The 24,631-nt window shown below is 35.2% G+C and overlaps 1 protein-coding gene across 2 annotated transcripts in view; it reads left to right on the forward strand.

Annotated features, from left to right (window-relative positions):
* The window catches only part of TMTC1 (transmembrane and tetratricopeptide repeat containing 1), a 309,040-nt gene that overhangs the window by 164,246 nt on the left and 120,163 nt on the right, over nt 1–24,631 (forward strand). For both annotated transcript variants that reach the window (XM_027844461.1, XM_027844462.1), the window contains exons 9-10: nt 2,497–2,618; nt 14,926–15,093. In XM_027844461.1, the coding sequence (XP_027700262.1) occupies nt 2,497–2,618; nt 14,926–15,093 (290 nt within the window). The remainder of the gene's footprint in view (nt 1–2,496; nt 2,619–14,925; nt 15,094–24,631) is intronic.

Below are 24,631 nucleotides of genomic sequence, written 5' to 3' on the forward strand. Positions count from 1 at the left end.
ATAATCCATCTCAACCAGGTGACTTGAATTCATGCAGAGATGCCAAGTAACTTCCTTTTCTTTCCTTATAAGTCTTTGTTTTATTCTTTACTTCCATCATGAATATCATTCTCTTTTGTAGAAGAAGCAGAAACAAAGTAAAAAATGAGCAGCCCTGCCTTTTCTCTGTTGTCAGTTATTTTCATCCCATCCACCCCTAGCAAAGGTACAGTTCCTTTTTTGATTTTTCTTTTTCTTCCCTTTTAGATCTACATGCTAAAAACAGTTCTTATTATATTTTATTTTCCCACACCAGCTCATTCTGAGCTTTTGCATGAAGGAATATGCCACTTTCACATTCATTTTCTGTTACTTAGTCTTGCTTCCATCTTATGTACATTTCTTTTAAAAATCTAAGTTGGCTTATGAGTTCTCTGTGCTTCCACGTAGTTCTCTTGAGGCACATCCCATTTTTCCTTCTCACTGGAATTATTTCCCTTTGTAGCTTTTAGAATCTCGGGCATCTCCCATTTGTTCTGAGCCAATTTCTAAAGTATTTTAGTCTATATATTTCCCCTGAATTCTTTGAATTCTGCTTTTCTTAAAATCTAAAATGCATGTCAGACTAAGCCCAGGTTTCCTCTCCATGCTTGGAATATTGCAAATTATCAAAACATTACAAAACTACCCTCAGATCCTATGTCTTATTAGATTCCCTCAGTGACCCCATATGTTGATAGAATTCTTTGGAGACATATGTATCATCTAGCCATTTTAGAATGTTAACATGTTATCATTGAGTAGTCTCTTATATTTGTTCACTCATGTTTACCTTTTTATATTTCTCTTGACTCCTATATTTGTATTTCAAAGTTCCTACTCAGTTCTGGCTTTTACATCAGGAATACTTGGAAGTTCTCTTTCATTAAAGATACATTTTCCTTCTTTAATACTCCATTTTTCTTGACAAATTATTTTTTCTTATAAGCCAATATCTTTAGTCTTCTAGATTATTGTATTCTAAGCTCTTTACTCTTTTATTGTGGTAGCTGTTAAATCTTGTGTGATCCTAATTGTGGCTTTACAGTATATTAATTCTTTTTTTTTCACTTGAAATTTTTATTTTCTTTGACCTGGGAGCTCTGGATTCTAGCTATAATATTACAGGGCATTTTCATTTTGTGGTTTCTTTCAGTAGGTAGCTTGTGAATTCTTTCAATTTCAATCTTTCCCTCTGATTCTAAGAAATCTGAGTAGTTTTCTTTTATGATTTCTTTAAATATGGAGTTTAGGTTCTCTCTCTCTTTATGTCTCTCAGTTAGATTCAGCTACTATCAACTGTTTGGAGAGATTCAGAGTAATAGAACTGTAGGCTCACCTATGGTCTGGGATTTCTGCCCTGGTTATGCCACTGAAGGCTTCATACTGCACTATAAGTGGGAACTGAGACTCTCTTCCACTACCTCTCTTCTCCTAGAGTCAGAGCACACAATTACTATATGCTTTTGAAATTGTTTCTCCCTTAGTTAAGTCAAAGGTCCCACAATAATACCTTACCCTGGAATGTCATCCTTAGGTTTGGGTCCTCTCCTCAGACCATCCTGGATCTATGACCCCAAAAGGGTTAGTGAGCAACAGAGCTGCCAATTGACACTTGTTCCAGAAGCCTGCACAAGGTCATGGTTCTTTGAGATGGATATGGGACCCCAGTGAAAAGAAGAGCTGTTGTATGGCCCTAACCTGAACTGAGTGAGGAAAAAGTTCAAGAGCATATGATAACTGTAAGCCTCTATCTAGGGCAAGACAATAGGAATGTTATGCAAATCCTGACTCAGATCAGGAATTTGTTGAGTTCATACCAGAAAGTTGGTGATCAGACTTTGTCCTAGAACATATACCTTAGGGAACACTGAAAACTTGCAGGTTCTCAGCTTGAAATGTCCCTGAGAATAACACAAAACTCAATACCTCCAGCCTTGATCCTCGCTATGATTATTTTTTCTTGGATTTCTCTGATCAGACTCAGTCTGGTGCATTTTCTAGATCTTTTGGAGAAGATGTAAGGGAGAACTAAGCTGTTGTTCTTCCTGCTCTTCCACTATCTTGCATCTGTTTATCCTAATACTTTCATGTATAACATCAGTAAATACCTCAGAAGAAGTGCTAAAATGTGCAATGCTAGAAATGAAGGCAAGAAAGTGGAACCAAGGACCAAAAACAGACTTTGCCTTCTTCATAATTTTACCTAGGATAGCCTTCATAGAGGTTATATTTATATTCTAAAAATATTACACAATTTTAGTTGATAGACCAGAAGTATAATTCTTGAATGTTTTGATGTTCAGCATTATCTGCTGAGAGCCTTTTCTTTCATGTTTCTCACATAGATCAAAAAATTTTCGTCAATCTAATTTGTTCATTCTGTCAGCAAGAATTTTAAAATGAGATGATGGTTTAATGCTGAGTGAAGTTGGATTTCTAATAAATTAATTTCTCTTTCATTCTTGTGTGTTGCAGAACCTGGAACACAATGAAGTTCTAGTTGGTTTGCTTTTCCTGGTTTTCCCATTCCTCCCAGCCAGCAACCTCTTCTTCAATGTGGGCTTTGTGGTGGCAGAAAGAGTCCTGTATATGCCTAGGTAATTATTGCTTTCTTTTCTCATATACTCTGTCTTCCATAACCCAAATTTTCATTTCCAGAAAGATAGCTCTTTTGAATGACAGTTGGATCCAAGATTTCATATCATTGGTCCTTATAATATAACCCTGTAGGCTGATTTTCAAAATCAATTTAAATACAAATGATTTTCATTTGATACTTTTTTTAAAGATGTATTTAAAAGCTTAGCATCAAAATCTAAGCCAAGTTGGAAGCTATGTGACAGTGACTAAAATGCTGGACCTGGAGTCAGGAAGATGTGAGTTCAAATCCGTCCTGAGTCACGTACCAGTTTTGCGACCCTGGGAAAGTCACAACTTTTGTTTATTTCAGTTTCTCAAGTAAAATAAGGAAAATAATAGCACCAATATTTCATGGCTATTATTATGACATAAATATTTGCAAAGTGCTTAACATAATGCCTGGTATGTGGTAGTTATTAGTAAATGCTTGTTTCCTTCATTCATAAAGCGCTGTGAGAAGTATATCCAGATTCTGAGCCAGAATCATGTGTAGGTACCACAAAGTTCTTGTCTGAACATTTGGATCTTATTAAACAAAATTAGAGTAATAGTCTGGAAATATTTTAGTGATTTACATACACATGTTAAGAATCCTAGTAGTAATTAGACTATTACTATGATACTTGTTTTCCATTTTCAAATTGGGAAGAATTTTGCCTTGACAAAGAACTAAGTGTGATTTAAAAATTATGAGCTCTGTTCAAATTTGTTTGATTATATCTTTCTGCTTGGCTTTCACGATATTTTAGTCCTTCTGTAGCTTATCTTAGGTTGTTGTCTTATTCAAATTATAGTTATTCCAAAGCATTCTTTTGTTTTTTTAAGACCACATGATGAAAACATAGGTCTTAGTACTTAATCTACCCACTGGATGACACTGGACAAGTCAAAAAACCTTTCTGGGCCTCAATTTTCTTATCTCTAAAATGAGAACACAAGGAGAAAATATTACAAGCAGCCAGAAAGAAACAATTCAAGTATTGTGGAAACACAATCAGGATAACACAAGATTTAGCTGCTTCTACATTAAGGGACCACAGGGCATGGAATATAATATTCTGGAGGGCAAAGGAGATAGGACTACAACCAAGAATCACCTACCCAGCAAAACTGAATATAATCCTGCAGGGGAAAAAATGGTCATTCAGTAAAATAGAGGACTTTCAAGCATTCTTGATGAAAAGACCAGAGCTGAATAGAAAATTTGACTTTCCAATACAAGACTCAAGTGGAACATGAAGACATAAACAGGAAAGAGAAATCATAAGAGACTTATTAAGGTTGAACTGTTTACATTCCTGCATGGAAAGATGATATTTGTAACTCATGAGACCTTTGTCAGTATTAGGGTAGTTGGAGGGAAAAAATTCTATGTATGTCTATAGATAGATAGATAGATAGATAGATAGATAGATAGATAGATAGATAGAGGGCACAGGGTGAGTTGAAGATGAAGGGGTCATATCTGGAGAATAAAATTAAGGGGTGAGAGAGGATTATACTAGGAGAAGGAGAAAGGGAAAGGTAGAATGGGGTAAATTATCTAATGAAAAAACAGAAAAGAAAAGGCTGTTCTTACAGTGGAGGGGAAACAGGGGAAGGTGAGAGGAAATGAGTGAATCTTATTCTCATAGGATTTGACTTAAGGAGGGTATAACATACACACTCAATTGGGTATGGAAATCTGTCTTACCCTACAGGAAAATAGGAGGGGAAGGGGACAAGAGAGTAGGGGGATGATAGAGAGGAGGGCAGATTGGGAAAGGGGGTAATCTGAAGCAAATGCTTCTGAGGAGAGACAGGGTCAAAAGAAAGAATAGAATAAATTGGGGGGCAGGATAGGATTAAGGGAAATAGAGTTAGTTTTTCACAGCGTGTCTACTATGGAAGTGTTTTGCATCACTGCACATGTATTGCCTATATTGAGTTGCTTGCCTTTTCAATGAAGGTGGGTGGGGAGGGAGGAAGGGAGAAAATTTGGAACCCAAAGTTTAAAAAACACATGTTTAAAAAAATGTTTTCACATGCAACTGGGAAATAAGGAATACAGGAAAGGGGGTACAGAAATCTATCCTGCCCTACAGGAAAATAGAAGGGGAAGGGGGGGAGAGATAGAAGGGAAGGCAGACTAGGGGAAGGGGTATTCAGAATGCATGCCATCTTGGGGCGGGGGAGGGGTGAGATGGGGTGAAAATTTGGAACTCAAAATCTTGTGGAAGTAAATGTTGAAAACTAAAACTAAAATAAAATAAATAAAAGAAAACTGAGAAGAAAAAAAATAAAATGAGAACACAAGACTAGATGATCTTCCTTCTAGTTCTAAAAGACTACATATGTTGTATTGATATTTAGTAACTGGATAACAATGATTCTATGTTGAATCAAAGCATTATTTAGAGAAGCTATTAACTTTGCAAATGAGCTAGAAGTGAAGACATTTAGAAACTTGAATTATGGATCTTAAAATCTTTGATTACACACAAACTTAAGTAGTTTACTATTTTCTTGAAAATTTCCAGTTCCTTGCCTTGACCTAATTAAGGATGGGACCATGCCTGAATATTTTCCCATTTTACATCTATGAAGTGTTTCTGAAGTGCATAGTTACTAAATAAATATTATTTGCTATAAACAAAATTGGAACAGTAATTCTTTGAACTCTTGTATATGAAAATGAATCAGTTGTGTATTAAAATATATCATTGTCATTAATATACTGGTCTATACATTTGTCACAAAAGAGTAAAATAAGGGATAATATTTTCCCTAGAAACATGGTGAGTAATTTGCATATAAGTATCCGTATTTCTGGGTACCCCAACGACAAAGCTCTGACTACAGAATTCTTGTGGTGTTATAGATTTCTCGGATAAGAAAAGAACTTAGAGCACATCTAATTCAGCACTTTGCCTTCTAATAGGACTGTGTCTAAACCATTCTAAACAGAAGAGATTCCATTCCAAAGAAGATTTTTCCAACTAACTTCAAGAAAACACTGTTTAATAATCTTTGTCATAAAAAAGCGTTTCATATGTGTATATCTGTATGTATATATGTATATATACATACATACAAACATGCACACATACACACAAACAAGAAAAGACCTTTGTGCTATACTTTGAGTATATTTTCTCTTGTTGTATTTAAATTCCTTTAACTTTTCCTGCTAACTCTTACTTTTAAATATTCTGCCTTCTGACTCTAGTCATTCCACTTGTTAACATTCAGGTTTTAAAATAGATCATCTTGACTCTTCCTTCAATCTTACTACAGTGAGATGGCATGTGTTTTGATTCTCCCTCCATAACATTTTCATATCATCTCCTCTTTGCTCATGGGGCCACTCCACTTGTTCAGACCCTCATTATCTCTCACTCATATTATTGGCTTCCTAAATGTTCTCCTTCTTTCTATCACCTTTCTCTCCAATTAGTCTTCCACACAGCTGCCAAAGTCTTCCTAAGTTCATCATCAAAAACTTTTAGTGGACTCTTACTGTATACAATGTACACATTCCATAGTGTTACATATCAGCTTCTCCATAATCTGACTCCAACCTTCTTTTCCAGCTAAATAAGGGAAAAAAGGAAGGCCTGTAGGAATTAGGCAGGTTTTGGACAAAGAAATAGGCCAGGAGGAGAAATTTGGTAAAGTGTTTGAGAAATTGAAGAAAATTTGAAATAAAACAATTTCTAGACTCAGCTATATACTAGATACGTACTTCTAGGTTGTAAGAGAAGCAAGATCAAGGAAGATGTAAAAGGATTAAGGAGGGAAAAATGAGAATTAGGGAGTAGAATATGAAGTGGTGCACTCAAGAAGGAGGAGAAGGGAATTGGCAAGGCATAGAAAGAAAGAAATTGACACAAATAGAGATTTAAGTAAATTTATGTAATGGTAAATGTGACAAATTTATTGTAAAAAGTTTTAACTTTTAAAAATTAATAATTAGATATAATAAAGTTTTAACTAGATACTCAGATTTGATATGACAACACCCACAGGTAGTTTCAAGAAACAAGTTTAAAAATCTCAAACATTGTGAATTTTAGAGGAAATTGCATAGTACCTTATATTGAGTGTGTGATGTTTGTTTTTCTACTGGAGTCAAGTGACTATTATCTATATTCTAAGTCTAGGCTGATCTCACTTCTCGAAGAGATGGTGAAGGGACTAGAATGGGGGGGGGGGAACCTACGGTTTTAAGGCCACATGTTGTCTTCCAGGTCCTTAAGTGTGACCTTTTGACTGAATCCAAATTTTATAGAACAAATTCTTTCATTTTTATTAATACATTTTTGTCCATCTTTTCTATTTTTATTTTATTTTTAAAATGAACATATTTAAAATACCGAAGTAAAAAATGTTTCAACAAAATGATCCTACCAGGTTGACCAACACAATTAGAACACTAGTAAGCCATAAGGACTAAATTGATGGCTGCTACACTCATTATTTAGTTTAAACTTCACCTGCCTGAGTGATGTCCCTACCCCATGAAGTTGGTTGGAAAGAATTTATGGGGGTCCAGTATGTCAGTCTGTTATCAGCTTTTCACAGTGGAGCACTGTGTTTCTTTTTGAAGTTGAATTTGTGAATAGTAGCACAGCTCGACAATATTTTTAAATTCTGTCTGCCTGACAGCCCACCACATCAAAGAAGACCAAGAGAATGCTGAAGAAAGAAAACAGATTTTTTTTTTTAAATGAGGATCGGGAATGGCAACGTTATCTTGTTTCTGCTAAAGATTAAGATGGTTTGCTTGTTTTGTGATAGTGCAATATCAACATAAAAGAAATTCAGTGCTCATCAGCATTATAACACTCATAAGAACCACAAATATTTTGAATTAGACAGAGGTGTGAAAGGTTGTATTGCAGAAATTAAAAGATGAAAAGTAAAAGCAAAGATAATTCTTTCAAGCAGCAATAAGATCTGGAAATAATGCCACTGAAGCACCTTAGAAAGTAGCTTACACACTCAGCAAAAAAGGAAAGCCATTCAATAATGCAGAAATTGTGAAAGAATTCACTGTTGAAGTTGCAGGATGCTTAGAACCTGATGATGTTTCAAAGTACAAACAACTGCCTCTTTCAGGGAGAACCATAACTGATCAGCAGCATGAATTATCCTTCAACTTAATAGAACAACTGCATGCAATACTGCAAAAAGAAAAAAACATATAAATATATATATATTTATTTTATATTATATTATATATATATTTCAGTTGCTGTGGATGAATGAACTGACACTACTGACTTGGTGCAGGTTTTATGACTTCATTTGGCTCATAACAGAAAATTTTCTTTGCTACAAAGCATTACTTGCTTTGGGTACTCTTGTGACCAGAACGTGGGAAATAGATATCTTCAACAACTTTAGAGATAAATGTTGTGAAGTTGGACTGAATTTGGTAAATTTAGTGAGTATATGTACAGAGAGTGCACCTTCCATGACAGGAAACCATGAAGAGTTTATTACACAGATAAAAAAAAAGTATTAATTGATCCAGATGTTCTCATTTCTATTCATTGTATCTTACATCAGCAAAATCTCTGTGCTAAAGCTACTATTTTAAGTGACACTTTGCAACGAGTTTATAGGTTAACAATTATTGTTAACTATACTCGTGAAAATGCAACACAGTATCGTCAGTTTTGTAACGTGTTAAAGTTGAACGATGAAGTATTCAGTGTGGATTTGCTGTGTCATTCTAAAGTGCATTGGCTATCACAGGGACAGGTGTTAGCCAAAATTTTATCTCTGCAAGAACAGATAGTTAAATTTTACAAACAACAGAATCAGCAATGTGAATTACTGAAAGACGATTTCTATAAGAATGCTGCATTTCTGTGTGATGTGTCAAATCAAAATGACTTGAATATTTCTTTGCAAGGTAAAATTAAGTCTTTGTATGACATGTGGCAAAAAATCCAAGCATTTCAAAAAAAAGTTTTCTTTTTTCAAAACACTTCTTCAAAAAGAAATTTTGGATGAATATTTTCCCAAGTTAGCAAAGTTCATTGATGAACAGGGTGATGTATATGAATCATCTGAAGAATGTGCAGCTGTTCTAGATTGGAGAATAAAATGAAAGGTTCACTGACTGAGAATCATGACATCACACTCAAATTAGCATTTTAGCTTCACTTAATTGATATCACCGAGGCACCTAAAGAACTACAGATGGAATTGGTTGAGCTCTTAATAGACGACATTTTGAAGTCATTTTTTTGATGCTAAGAAAGATGCGGTTGAATTATACAAAAATGCAGTAGAATACCAATGCTTTTGGCAACATACTTAAAAAAGGATTTCTTACTTTTCAACCACTTATTGCTGCAAATCTACATTCTCTTACCTGACCCAAATCAAATCACCCTTAAGGTCACAAATGACTGATATCCATCTAGACAATCACCTGAAACTGCGGACCTCCATGCTGCAACCATTCAAATGTTTTCCAACAAAAAGCAGATACAACAAAGTCATTAAAAGGTTAGTTAACTTTTAAAATCAACAAATAGTTTTCATTTTTTTAATTATTAAGTATATTTTAGCTAGATTTTTATAAAATAATGTACATTTTAAAGTACATCTAATTGAAGTTTCTTGACTTTGGCCTTATTTGATTACAGCTAAATTAAAGCAGCCTTTCAACATGAAAAGGTTCCCCATCCCTGGACTAGAAGAAAGTTTTGCCATACTTCAGGTTGTTCAGGAGAATGAAAGGTTCTTAAAGGAAATCCAATTAGGATTTAAATGGAGAAGGGGAAAAGTTTTGAAGTAGTGGAGAGAAGGTAGAATTTGACCTTTGTCAGGGTGGTAGAGAAGGGAAGGGTTTTACACAAAGCAAGAAAGGATGGAAACACTTAGAGCTTAAAAACAGAACTAAGACTCTTCTTAAGAGGAGAGAGCTGGATGCTCTGAGGAAGAAGCTGCTTATCTTCCCAAGAAGATTTGAACGTATAGATTAGGCAGTAATCTAATCAGATGGATACAGAACTGGTTGTGAGTACCATAGTGATCTGTGTTTATTTAACATTTTAATCAACGAGCTAAGCAGATTATTTCTTACAAATTTAATAGAGTATTATTGTGCCATAAGAAATAATGAAAGGGATAGATTTGGAAACACACGAAGAGACATATGAACTGATGCACAGCAAAGTGAACAGAAACAACAGAAATATTTTATGTAATGGCAGCATTATATATAAAAATACTTCTGAACAACCTGAGAATGTAATAACCTACCATGACTCCTTAGGTCCAAAGCTTCAACATTCTTATTTCAAACTTGACAGAGAAGTGATAGACTAGAGGTCAAGAATGAGAGATACGTTTTTGGATATTGCTAATGTGTAGTTTGTAATGAATTACCTAGGGTCATAAACTAGTAGATGCCTGATGCAGGATTTGAACTCAGATGTGGGTCTGCTTCCAGAACTCTGTCAGTATGCTACTTAACTATGATAGTGAGGCAAGTGGAAAAGAATATAAGACTATGAGTGAAGCATTACAAATAAAGTATGAAAAATTATGAACACCAATGGAGCATTTAAAAACTATAAAGAACAGGAGGAAGTTTAGAGATAAACACAGATGAGTGGCAGAACTTTGGAATTAATATCCTGAATGTACCAATTATAAAAGCAAGCCATAGATAATGAAGATTTGTGGTTCCATGTGCTAAATTCTGTGCATAAGAAAATGCTTATATATGTTGGTTTTGGTCAAGTTCGGAATAACATGGAATTTTTTTAAAGATAAAAAAAATAATAAAAACGGGATCATCAATTTGAAGGATCTTGCCTGGGATGAAGAAGATTCATCTTCATGAGTTCAAATCTGTCCTCAGACACTTACCAGCTGTGTGACCCTGGGCAAGTCATTTTTACCTCAGTGTACCTCAGTTCCTTACCTGTAAAATGAGCTGGAGAAGGAAATGGCAAATCACTCCAGTATCTCTGCCAAGAAAACTCCAAATGGGGTCACAGATCTGACAAGACTGAAACAACTGAACAACAACAAAATCCTCTGATCTTATGACCTTTTAAGTCTTTCCCCACACCTCAGAAGAATCTTAGATCTGTTTTTAAGTTCTAATTATTTCAATCCCTTCTTGCTTTGTGTAAAACCCTTCTGAACCCCTTACCTTCAACCCTATCCCCTTAGATCTTGCTAGGCAGTTTTACAACAGCATTTCTCTCAATACTGCTGCATTCTTTGCCATCTTTGTGTATACCTGTACTTGTCCTAAAGATTCTAGAGGAGAGTGGGGATAACTGAATAAAGATCATCAGTTGGTAATAATATTAAGAAAGATGAACTTTCTACTCAGTGAAATGATTTCTTAAGCTTAATGTGTGATAAAATGATACCCATAGATTCTTACCTTGAAACAAAAAACAAGCCTAAAATATAGCACTTGATTCAAAATAATCTGTTGACATCAAGACCATAAGTATTTCTTAAATGCCTCCGATGTGTCAGACACTGTGATAAGTACCCATGAAGTACGTGAGTCTCAATAGTCTTAAGATAATCACATAAATATTAGTTAGATACTATTAGTACCATTTTACCCCCTTGCTTTAATGTTTGACCCTAATGAAGTTACTTAATACTCCTAAGTTCCCATGTTTCCTCCATTCCAATAAGGAAAAATAGAGACTCAGAGTTCCAACTTTCCCTGAATTGTACTTTGAAATCTGTTAATGAAAGAGACTGTGAGCCTGGAAATTTCTGTTTATATGACATATAGGTATATGTTCAGCCTAGCATGACTTTGAGGATCAATTTCATTACCAGAATAAGTTGGAACAATCTTTTCGTCAAGGTGGATACTAGCAGTTTTATAAATGACCTTTCTGAAGATCAGTCTTTTACAAAAATAGTGGGTTACATTGTGACGAGAGTAGCATATTGTTTCACAGCTTTTTTTAAATGGGATTTTTATTTCAGCATAAAAACTCCCAATAGTGTATTTCAGGTGACTCTAAAATGTTTTCACATTGATAAGGTAGAAACATCAAGCAAAAACTTCCGAATAAAAGCAATAGTGGGTCTTGATGGCTCATAGTTGTGCAAGATGAAGGGTGATTTGTTCATATTAGTGTCAAAGAACAAATTCCTATGCTGTTTTAAGATACCTTGAATAAGTTGAAGTTGTGGAAAAACAGAAATTAATTAAGGAAGATAGAAACAGTATGTTATTTTCAGGAAGGGGTCCATGAAAGAATAAAAAACATGTAGGAAGAATTTGGATAAAATAGATTTGGAGAGAGAGAGAAATGAAAAATGCATCTGAATGGATTTGTGACAAATGAGGAACTTGAAAATAAAGAAGGATATTACACACTTTCATATAATTTTCAATTTTTAATAAAAATTCAATCACGTCATCCCCAATTTATAAGGACATCTTTAATTTTAAAAGGACCTGAAACAAAAGTGTTCTGAATCATTAATTTCCTTTCATACAAATGGAAGCACCATTTTACATCTTTAAGGGTAGTTAAGTCACTGTCTCACTGGTTTAATATGGATTTCTTCATCTTAAAACTTATCTGTTCATATCCTTTGACCATTTATCAATTGGGGAATGACTTGTAATCTTATAAATTTGACTCAGTTCTCTATATATTTTAGAAATGAGGTCTTTATCAAAAATACTGGCTATAAAAATTGTTTACCAGCTCTCTGCCTTCCTTCTAATCTTGGTTGCATTGGCTTTGTTTGTACAACACCTTTTTCATTTAATGTAATCAACATTATCCATTTTGCATTTCATAATATTCTCTGTCTCTTGTTTGGTCAAAAATTCTTCCCTTCTCCGTAGATCTGGCAGGTAAACTATCATAGACCTGACGGGTAAACTGTGGCTCTGTGGAAGATAGATGGCCTGAGCTTCTGTCCTTTGCATCTTTTTGCTATTTTCACAGCTCTGCCTAGAAGCCTTTAAGGTTTCACTTCAACCAAAGTGTTGTTGTTTGGAGATAGGTCTCTTCACTGCTGTGCTGCAATTTCTTGACCCAGGTTTTGGTCTACTGGCTTCTTTTTGCTTGGACGTTTTAGTAGACTTCTTGACCAAGTCTCTGCTGGTTCTCTGAGAAGCTTTGCAGGTTCAGAGCCTAAATTGCTGGATATCCTTTTGTCTAGAGAACTATATTATGTTCCTGGGATTAGGCGCCACAGTTTCCTTCCTCTAACTTTTGTGCTCCTTAAACAACTTGGGCCCACACTTGTAACTACTTTTCTCCACTGTGGATCTGTGACTTAGAACTTGATAGGGAAGGCACAGCTGCTAGATGGCACCCATTCCTGCACCCAGCACTTATTTGTAGATCTCCTGGGATCTTTTTCTGCCCCAGTGCTTCTTGTTCTCTTTCCATCCCTGGGCATTGCACTACTCCCCACTTCTGCTGCCATGGTATTCTCCTGGTCAGACTCTTTTTCCAGTGTCTGCAGACCTCTGTCTCCTTAAGCCACCCTGACTGAAAAAATAACTCACTGTAACTTCTTTTTGCTTTTCCTAATCAGAATTCAGTGTACTGCATTTTTTACATCCTTATTGACAAAGAGTGATGAATGTGCTAAGCTAAAAGACTTCTTCCTTCTACCATGCTTCCAACTCTTTGAGAGTCTAAGGAAAAGAGTAGATGCTGATCTGCATGAATGCGAGTACTTTTTTCACCTGTAGTTCAGTACATTAGTGAAATCATAGGTCTAGTAAAATATAAACCACATGAAGAAGTTAGTTGAAGTATAGAAATGGGTAATTTCAACCAATCAAATGCCCAGAACTGAGAGATGGAGTGTCCTGTTTGTAGAACAGCCAGGAAGCCACTGTCATTGCATCAAAGATTAGGCATTGAGGAGTAGAATGTCAGAAAACTGGAAAGGTAGGAAGGGGCTAGGTTATGAAGGGCTTCGAATGCCAAACAGCATTTTGTATTTGCTCCTGAAAACAATAGGAAGCCACTTGAGTTTATTGCATAGGAAGGGTGACATGATTAGTACGTGCATTTTAGGAAAATCATTTTAGTAACTGAAAGAAGAATAGCTTGAAATGGGGAAAAACTTGAGGTGGAAAGTGTGAGGTGATTAGGGCCGGCACTAGAGTGGTGGCAAGGTCAGGGGAGAGAAAGAGGCATATTTGAGAGATGTTGCAAAGATGAAATAGACAGATCTTCGCAACACTTTGATTATGGCGGGGGATGGTGTGAGAGATAATGAGAAACTAATGATGACTCCTAGGTTGCAAGCCTAAGGGTTTGGAGAATAGTTATTCTCCATAGTAGAAGGGGAAAGGGTTTATTTCATTATCGGAAAATTTGATGCTGCTTTTATACCGAGAAATAGTTCAGTGAATATTTCAAATTGGTATAAGTCATCCTTTGTGTTTCTTTTTTTCTGTAAAAAAAATTCTTTTTTTTTAATTAAAATTTTTTTCAATTAGCAAAAATTTATGTTTTTGTTCTACCCAGCTCCCCGTGAAAATAAACAAATAAATAGAAGCTCTTGTGACAAATATGTGTAGCTGTACGTTAAAAACTTCCTCATTGGCCATGTCAAAAAATATGTCTTATTCTGAATTTTGAATCCAACACCTCTTCATCTGCTGATAAGCAATATTCTTCATCACCACTGCTCTGGAGTCAGGGTCACTCATTGCACCAATCAGAGATCTTAAGTCTTTCAATGGTATTCTTTTTTTTTTTCACAGTGACTAGGAAGCTAGCCACTTCCAGTGGCTCCCTGGAGCCTTAACCTTTATTTGTGGTGACAAAGAATTGGAAACTAAAAAGGTGCCCCTCCACTGGGGCTGACTGAACAAATTATGGTATATGAATGGAATAGACTACTCTTTTGCTTTAAGAAATGATGAAAAGGATGGTATCAGTGAATCTTGGGAGGACCTATAGTAATTGATGTAGTGAATCAAGTGGAACCAGGAAAATAATTTATACTATGACAACAACACTGTAAAAAAAAAAAAAACAATTGAGATTCCAGAGGACCAGTAAAGAAGGCTGCATACCTCCTAACAGAAAGGTGATGATCTGATATGCAGAATGAGACACACACCAATGTGGGAATTTATTTTGCTTTACTAAGTTTTTGGGTTATGAGGTTTTATTTTCTCTTCCAGATGCAGGAGGGAGGAAGGCAGGAGAAAAAATAAATGCTTGATAATTGAAAAAAATAATCATGAATACAGGATTCAACACTTTTTTCATTCTCTCTTTTCAGCATGGGCTACTGCATCCTTTTTGTCCATGGTTTAAATAAGCTCTGTACATGGTTAAATCGATGTGGGGCCATTACCTTGATAATGTCTACTTTATTGCTTCTGCTGCTTTTCTCCTGCAAAACTGTGAAACAGAATGAAATTTGGCTGTCGAGAGAATCTCTCTTCAGGTATGATTAGTTATGGAAAATGGTTGATTGTCTTCTTATTTGTTTATACATACATATATATACATATAGATATAGATATATAGACATATTGACAAATGGTATAATAATCTGGATCTGATAATATTTAATTAATTAGAAAGGTCATTCTTGAATCCTGAATGAACAAAATCAGATATGAAAAGAATTGTGAGCATTATTCTAAAAAAGACTTAAAGAAAAACAAGACTCTTGGAAGTACTTTTCATTTAATAACTGGATGGAAATACCCTTTAATGCTCTATTGACATATCATATCAGCTATTAACTGAATGAAATTGATAAACATAATTTCATTGCTCATTTCAGCACAATGTAAACGTGTTCAGAAAGGAAAAAATGAAATAAATTTTCTATTGAATATTACAGGCTTTTAAAATGTTCTGTAGACTAGGTCATTTTGGAGATAAATTCTGAACTTGCACACCAGAGGCCTTTTCCCCATATCATGATAAATCTCTACATGTTAATATGTTTTTCTCAATGCAACATTTTTTGATTCTAGCCCCATACTTGTGATAGAATATAGAAATATGTGGGGCTACAAATTATGAGGTTGTAGTTGGCCTTCAAGTTTTAAAAGCATCTTCAAATTCAGACAGACACATGCCAGGTCTATTGCCCACTAAGAGACTTTATTGCATTAGTTCCTGTCTGTTGTGGTTGTTGTTGCTATTTAATAATAGGTATAGATGATGCCAGTTTCTACTTCTGTTCAGTGCTCGTGTTAAAACTGCTGCTAATAGACAGCAGAAGATATTCCCATTAGCATCTGCTTAAGCAGCATGTTGGAAGAAAACTGCTCACATCAGAGGTAGGAATGCATTTTTACACAGAAAAATGTCCAGTTGACGTGTGCCCCATGATATTGAGCAATTTAGAACCATGGTTTCACTGTTTCAAGCAGTTTAAGAAGCTCTGTCTCTGACAGTAATAAAAAAAGAAATTTCAGGCTGATTTTCTAACAGTTGAATAGTTCTCTTTCATGCTCTTTCTTAGGAACCTTTGAATTTGAGAACTGAATTATTCTGTTTTAGTTTCTGCACTGATGAAATTAATGAAATTGTTGCCAGATCTTTCAGTGAGAAGGGAATCCAAACTAGCCTTCCAATATGCAGCCATCCTGAGTTAGAAAATTGTTTTTAAAAATTAACTTGCATGCATGAATTCTTAGAAAATTTGGGACTAACAGCTTGCTCCAAACTTAGATCAATTAGTAGTTATAATTGAAGTTGGAAAAAATTTTGATGTTCCTGGATTTGTTTTACTTTTATAGGAGCATTAATTATTTTGGTAGTATGAGGTGATATATTGGAGTAAAAAATACTTAAAAGAGACTCTCATGATGTGAAAGAATTGCTTCTCTCAAGAAAACTCTTACTTCCTTCTCCCTGCTAAGGTTAGAATGCAAGTTATATTTAGGTACCATGCCAGAAGTTTTTAATATTTGCTTTTTTAATAAACACTTTGTTTCCAGTGAACATTGGTCTAATAGTAACATTAGTTCTGTGACTGTGGTTTATTCTTCATGTATCAGCTTATTTTTTTTTCATGACTGAGTGGCATTTTTGATTTTCATCTAGCCCCAAATATTATCTTTTAAGATTGTATGATTATTTAATCACTCAGCATTTATTTAGCACCTAAAATGTTCTGAGGTAGGTACTATCAATTGGGATCCAAAGAAGTATGAGACATGGACCCTCACTCTTAAGAATTTTTGATCTAATTGAAGAGATTATATATGAACCAATGAGAAATTGTCAGTAAATGGTAAGTGCCAAGTAAAGTCGTCAAGACTTAGCTCAAAAACCACATTCAACATGAAGCATTTTCTCTTTTCCTCTGCTTTTTTTTGCCTTCTCCACAAAATCATCTTGTATTGATTTTGCACATATCTTACTATCTATAGTGATATTGGCATCTATGTAGAGATATGTATATCTATGCCTATTCATATATATGCGTATACACACACAGAGGTATCAACTCCAGTTAGACTCTTTGAAAACAGTATTTTTTGACCTTTGTATCCTTAGCATTCATAACAGTGCCTGACATAAAACAGATACTTAATATATACTTTTCAATTGACTGTTTGAGTAGAGCCAGATTACTGCTAGCTCGTGTGGTGAAAAACGTTTAATGGAAGAATTAGGATTAGGTTGGGACTTTTAGGATGGGTAGGATTTGATAGTAGAAGAAGAAGGAAGATGAAATTTCAAATGAGAAAGATAATTCAAATACACCAAAAGCTCAAGGCATGTTTGAAGACATTTTATCCAGAGTGATGTTTTTATATGGGAGAATAATGGGAGATAAGGTTGACACAAACCATGGAAAGCCTGTAAGGAAAAGTTAAGGAGTTTGAACTTTAACCTGTAGATAAGAGGGGGCTGTTGAAGATTTTTGAACAAGTAAATGATGTGAGTGGTGTTTTAAAAAGAATAATCAGAAATAGCCAAACTTTACAGATATATGATGAAACTGAAATCGCTCTTCAAAAACCATGTTTAGGGATAGCTAGGTGTCGCAGTGGATAGAGCACCAGCCCTGATGTCAGGAGGACCTGAGTTCAAATCTGGCCTCAGACCAAACATTTAACACTTATTAGCTGTGTGACCCTGGACAAGTCACTTAACCTCAATTGCCTAAAAAGAAAAAAAAAGAAAAAAAATCAAAAACCACATTCAGTTTTTGTGAGCTGTACATGGATATTTATTAATTAGACACATAAAACAATTGTGGCAACAGTGGTATTATTTTCTTCCCCTCTTTATAATTTTAGCACATACCAAAGATGAATCCGGTATGTACTATTTACATCAAATAGCATGATCAGAAATTAATTTATTGCTTCCATGTTATAGAAATTGATAGTGGTTGACACTTTTAAGCATGTTTACAAATGTGAGCCTATTTGGCTCCTCTCCAAGTATGGTGCTTGACACATATAACTCTGGAAAGTTGTATAACTATTTCTTAAAATTCAAGATCCTACTTTTTTAATGTTTATTTTTTCTTATTTCAGAAATTTAAAGTTATGGAAATATCATTACTTTGAATAAAACTACTAGTTTTCTGTAACTTATGCTAACTAGCACAAAAGAAACACTAATTAGACTTTCACTTCTCAATGCTAGCAATCAAACTTAATTAAGCCAAATGCGTGCAAGCATTAGTTTGTATCATCTACTCGACAATACAAACATTAACCCCAGTAGAAACAAACCACTAGCTTTGATTTTCTAAGGCGTCCCAGTAAGCATATCTCATACTAGTATTCATTGGCCAGGAAGGGAAGGAAAGGGGAAACTGAGGTGCAGAGAGGTTAGATGGCTTATACAAGATATCAGTTAGCTCCTATTTCTATACTCCTCAAAGGGGAAAAGGACATTTGGTGAGTCCATGATGAAAGATCATAAACTCACATTCAGAAAATGAAGGAACCTTAGGAAACGCTGGTCTAAGTGCCTATTTTCCAGAGGAAGAAAAATAGAGGTTCAGAAAAGTAAAATTATTTGTCTGTGTTCACACAACTGATGAATGTAAGAGCCTTCGTTTGAACCTACTTTCTTTGATGCCAGTTCTGAACTCTTTCCAGTATGCTTTCTTGCTCATTACACGTATTATAGCTAGGTGGTAATGAAGTCTGGAATTAGACTTAGATCTTTTGATTCTTAATTTAATACTCTTTCTTTTATACATGTTGCTTTTTAAAAAAAAATCTTATTCACTAAAGCTAGATTTAGCTCTGACCAAATGGCAGGAGATAGCAGAATACCTTGTGTATCGTGTAATACACCGATATTATTGTTCATTCTTCACCAATGACATCATGAGGTGATAGCTTGACTTGCTCATGAATTGAATTTAAGTGAGGCAGAGTTGCACAAAGTCATCCACGTCTCTCTTCCTAAGTCATCGAAGTCTAATGGCAAGACAAAAGTCAGCATGACTGGTGATGGCCTGGGATACAGTAGATGACCTTGGCATCTTTGATTCTGACCAGACTTTAAGCTCTCCACAGCACCTGCTTCAATCTCTTTTATGCCCATTGGAATAAATTGTTCTCATCTATCCATTCTACCAGATGAAGTCTTCACTTTCTTGGGGGTAGACAGCCCCTTGATTTACTGATGGGTTTGAGACCACAACCTGGTTTAGTCTATCTGCCAAGAGGGTTGACTGGGGTGTAGCCACTGTGCATGCTACAGCTTCTTGGAGTAACAGGAATTAGTTCATTTAATAGAGATCACCATGATTTACAGTCTCTGATAAGTATAACTATCATTCTCATTTTGCATGGAAAAAGCAATACAGAGTTTAAAAAAAAAACAAACCTGGTTTGTTAAGACCAAATTCTATTGTTCTCTGTTAAAAATAGAAGCTGCTGATATATCATCTAGAAAACACAAAGTTGAACTGTGCTTTCAACTAAGATTTTACCTAGTGACCAGGACACTGATTTCTATTCTGATTCAGCTAATTAACATCTCTACTCTAAAGAAGTTATGTTCAGCCAGTATCTGGATGAATTGTGATAGATCTTAGTTTTGGAGTGCATGTTGCCTATTGGGAAGGAATTTATATATCTGATTCACATTCTTAATATAGGAAGAAAGGAGGGAAGGATTTATTAAATGCCTACTATGTGCTAGGTACTGTGCTAAGTGCTTCACAAATATTATCTCATTTGATCTTTACGATACCTGTAAGGTAGGTGCTAATATTGTTCCTATTTTACAGTTGAAGAAACTGATGCCAACAGAGATTGTGACTTGCTCTGGGTCACACAACTAGAAAGTGTATGAAGTCAGATTTAGCCTCAGGTGTTCCTGAATCCATGCCCAGTGGTATATGCATTGAAATACCTACCTGCCTAAATTACCTTGAATAGATTCGCACTCCATGAGTTGTCTCTTCTATTTTTAACTCGCTAATATTTGTTAAAATGGTATACCTTCTAATAATAGTTGTGATAGGCTTTTATTCTCTTGAAACCCTCATAAGGGGAAAAAAAGTAAATGCTGCTATTTCTATTTTTAAAGTACTTATTTGTTGATATCAGGCACATGTGATTTTAAAGTTGTCTCTCTTAGTTGAAGAGGACCAAAACCACATTACTGTATCTGGGTCAATGGAAGGATTGTTCTGCTGTGGCTGATTAGGCCAATATAAGCTCAGAATGCTCTACCACAGGTTGGGCACAAATAGTCTGTATGGACATTTGGAGTGGAGACATCTCTAAATTTGCACATCTCCTGTATCTTATGAGCGATTGAAATTATGCTTTGCTCATAAAGCACAGCACCTTCTTTGATATGAGCACATCATGCTGGGTGGTCCTGTGCCAGTGCCTGTCATGTCTCAAAATCAATTCCAAAGTTCTTCAGAGAGACATTCAGAGTATTGTATTGTTTCTTCTGACTTCTGCGTGAGTGCCTGCCTTGTATGATTTCTCTGTAAAATAGTCTTTTAGGCAAACGTACATTTGGCATTTGAACAACATGACCAGCCCATTGGAGTTGTACTCTCTACAGTAGAGTTTGAAAGTTTGGCAGTTCAGCTCAAGAAAGGACCACAATGTCTGGTACCTTATCTTGCCACATGATCTTTGGAATCTTCCTAAGACAATTCAAACGTAAGCTATTCAATTTCCTGTCCAGGTTTCATGGGCATTCAACAGTGAGGTCAGTAAAATGACTCTAGACCATCAATCAGTTTGGTAGGTAACCTAATACCTCTTCTCTCCCGCACTTTTGTTCAGAGCCTCCCAAACACTGAGCTAGCTCTGGCAATGTGTGCATCAGTCTCATTGTCTTTGTGGACATCCCTGGAATATTTACTGCCAAGATAAGTGAACTTATCTACAGCATTCAAATTTTCTCCATTTGCTGTAAATGATGGTTTCATGTATGGATGGTGTGGTGCTGACCGGTGGAGAACTTCTGTTTTTGTGGTGTCAATTGTCACACCAAAATTAGCACAAGCAGCAGAGTCAAGCCATACACTGTTTCATCTAAGCCTCAGAGACAGCATTGAGTGTACAATCATCTGTGAACCAAAAGTCATGCATGAATTCTCTCTTCGCTTTAGTCTTGGCTTGCAGCATTTTCAAGTTAAATAATTTATTGTCAGTGCAGTAGCTGACCTTCATGCTGTTTTTGTCCTAGTTGAAGGTATTCAACATTGTGCTAAAAAAGCGTGGGAGTAAGAACATAGCCCTGCTTCACTCCATTGGTGACTGTGAAGGTGCATGAGCATTGCCCATGTCCAGAACACATGTAAGCATTATTTTAACAAGGAAGTTCATCTTTCCATCACCTAGATCAGAGGTGTGAAACTTGAGCTCACAGACTCATAGCCCACAAAACTCTCCATAATTTGTGGTTTTCTACATAGACTGCGGGGATTCACTCCTGATCTCGATTGTTTGATTTTTATATTTCTTTCAGTTTTCAATAAAGAAGAATTAGCTTTGCTTCCTGTTCCTTAAGCATAAACATAGTGTTTTTGACATTTGGCCTTTTCAAATACTTTGTATTTGTAGGTATTCTGGGGCTACTGTCCCAACCCCTATTATCACTGGCAGGTCCTATCTCTGGAAGAGTGTTACTACATCTCTCCTTAGAATCTAGGGGTACTAATGAAGGGTTGAAGGTCTCTTTCTAATGCTCAAGCTTACCCTACCACTGTGCTTCCTCGGTCAAAATCAGTTATTTATCCAAATCCACTAGATTTTTAACTCCTCAAAGATAGAAATTGTCTTTTACCTTTCTTTATATTCCTAAAACTTAACATAGTACCTGACATGGAGTAGGCACTTAATAAATGCTTATTAATTACTTATTGGCTGACTTAATTAGATTTTAGAAACAGGTGTTTACTACAGTGCAGTTTGGTGCAACACATCCTTTTCCCATCTCACTTCCCACAAGCACCTGTGACACACTGCCACAAATACATATAGAGTCCTGGCAATGTTTTGAGCTGAACTTAACTCAGGACAGTCCCCTGGTACTTGGTATTTCATATTGCAATAGAATAAGTTACTTGCAGATCATTCAATAATTGACAAAGGAAGATTTAGTCAGCCCTAGCAGAAGAAGGATATTCAGCAAAGAAACACAACAAGGAAACATGGAGTTGATTCATCTGAACAAAGCTCCCTTGTCTTGGTTTGATCAACCAGCAAGGAGAGAGCTCCTCTTAGTCATTTTGTATTGAAACAACCAGGAAGTGATGTCATGATTCTGAGCTTTTAGTATCCTGATCTAATTAAATCTCAAGATGGTTTTAATATCTGTTAAGGAAAAACTAGCTTTATGAGGTCAGGGGATTAGGATATTGCTAACCCAGATTGTTGACTCTAAATCATCTTTTCCATTGTACTACATTGCCTTGTGTGTCTGCTTTAGAATGGAGACTTCTAGAGACCAATGACAATTTCTAGTATGGTGTGTAAATCTTTTCTAGCGTGGTAAATGAATCTTTGAATCAGAAGGCCTCCTCTCCCATCTTGGCTCTTCTACTTACTATACGTGTTACCTTGGATCTACAACTTAACCTCTTTCAATTAAAGTTTCCCATATATCAAATAGGTAGTATAGAGCTAATATTATAATGTCTATCTCACAGGAGTTTAGTGAGGATTAAATTAGACAATGTGTACTGTGCCATTGGGATCTTTAAATACACATGAGTAATTAGAGGATTTTTTTTTAAAGAAGAAAATGCAATTATTTAATTCTGAATAATCCTGAGTCTGTATGTACAATCAAACATTTTCAGAGGTTTGTTTCAGAGGTTTAGAGAAAGATTTGAATGGTACATTTATGCAATCCTCTACACTTTGCCTTCTATCCTCTTTCCTATTTTTGCTTTAGGTTGATCATGTCCTAGTTGTCTCATCTAGACCTAACTTTGCAACTCACTGTTAATATATTGGTAAATTCTAAAAATATGTTGGTAAATTGGTCATGTAAACAAATCTCAGGCTGGGAAAGTATCTTTCTTTCAAACTTGGCATCCTAAAGAATTGTGGGACTGAAAAGGAAAAAGCCATGAAAACTCAAGGGAAAGAGACATATACACACAGTCATGGTTTCTAGTAAGGAAATAAAAACTATTAAATGAGATAAAAGAAAAGGAAGACAACAGAAAAAAGAGGCATGTAATATATTCACCAGTTGCTTGGTTTAGAAAGGAGATTCTGGTTGTACACTGTCCTTATTATATAAAAAAATTTAATTTTTTATTTTTTAAAATTATGCTTTTAGTTACTTAATGTAGTTACTTAATCAGAGCTTTGTAAAAGAGAAGTTTCTTCCTAAAATAGACACGAAAGAATGAAAGGGTGTACTTTGTATTAAAATCCCTACTGAAAGTGATGTTTTTTGGAACTTTACTGTGGATTCCAATTTATTTTGTGGCATGATAATCCTCTGTTACAGGGTGTCCTCTGCTTACTAAAAGTCCTAAATTGAGAAAGTCAGCTCAGTCTGATGATTGGAAAGTTATGGAAAACAGAAAGAATTTCATGTAATTCTTAGCTAGACATAGCACATTTACAAAAAAGGACCATGATTTGGGGCACAAAACCCTATACAAATAAGTTTGGAAAAGCAGAAATTAAACACATCTTTTATTAACAACAGTACAATAAATTTTTTATTACATAAAGGGCCTTTAAAAAAGGATTAAATATTAATTTCAGACTAAATAATTTAATCCTATGGAATTAATATATCAAAGAAAACAATGATAGAAAAAATAGAAAATTACATCAGAGAAAATGACAATAAGACAACATACCAAAACTTTTGTCCTTAGGGCAAACATTATATCACTAAACACATTCATCAATAAAAGGTTGTAAGAATATGTCAAGAAATTGGGAAACAACACTAGAAAAGCAAAGAAAAAATAAAATAACTAATCACTAAAATAAAAATCCTGAAAGTCAAAAAAGAGATTAAGAAAATTGAAAGGAAAAAACTCCATTTAAGTGATAAATGTAGGTGGTAGGATCATAAATGTGAAGTCATGCAAAACATTTCCATATTAGCCATGTTACAGAAGAAAACACCTCCCCCCCCAAAAAAAAACAACAAGAAAAATGAAGTAAAAAAGTGTGCTTTCGTCTGCATTCACAGTTTATCAGTTTTCTCTCTCTGGAGGTGGATAGCATTTTTCATCATGGGTCCTTTGGAATTGTCTTGAATCGCTATTTTGATCAGAGTAGCTAAGTCTTTCACAGTTGATCATCACACAATGTTGCTGTTACTGTGTACAATGTTCTCCTGGTTCTGCTTATTTAACTTTGCGTCAGCACATGTAAGTCTTTCCAGGTTTTTCCTGAAATCAGCCTGTTCATCATTTCTTACAGCATGTTGGTATTTCCTTGTATTCATACACGACAGTTTGTAGATGGGCACCCCCTTAATTTCTAATTCTTTGCTACCACAAAAAGAGCTGCTATTAATATTTTTGTACAAAT

This window comes from Vombatus ursinus, unplaced genomic scaffold (assembly GCF_900497805.2).
Source record: "Vombatus ursinus unplaced genomic scaffold, bare-nosed wombat genome assembly UNPS02014941.1, whole genome shotgun sequence".
NCBI classification, from domain to species: domain Eukaryota; kingdom Metazoa; phylum Chordata; class Mammalia; order Diprotodontia; family Vombatidae; genus Vombatus; species Vombatus ursinus.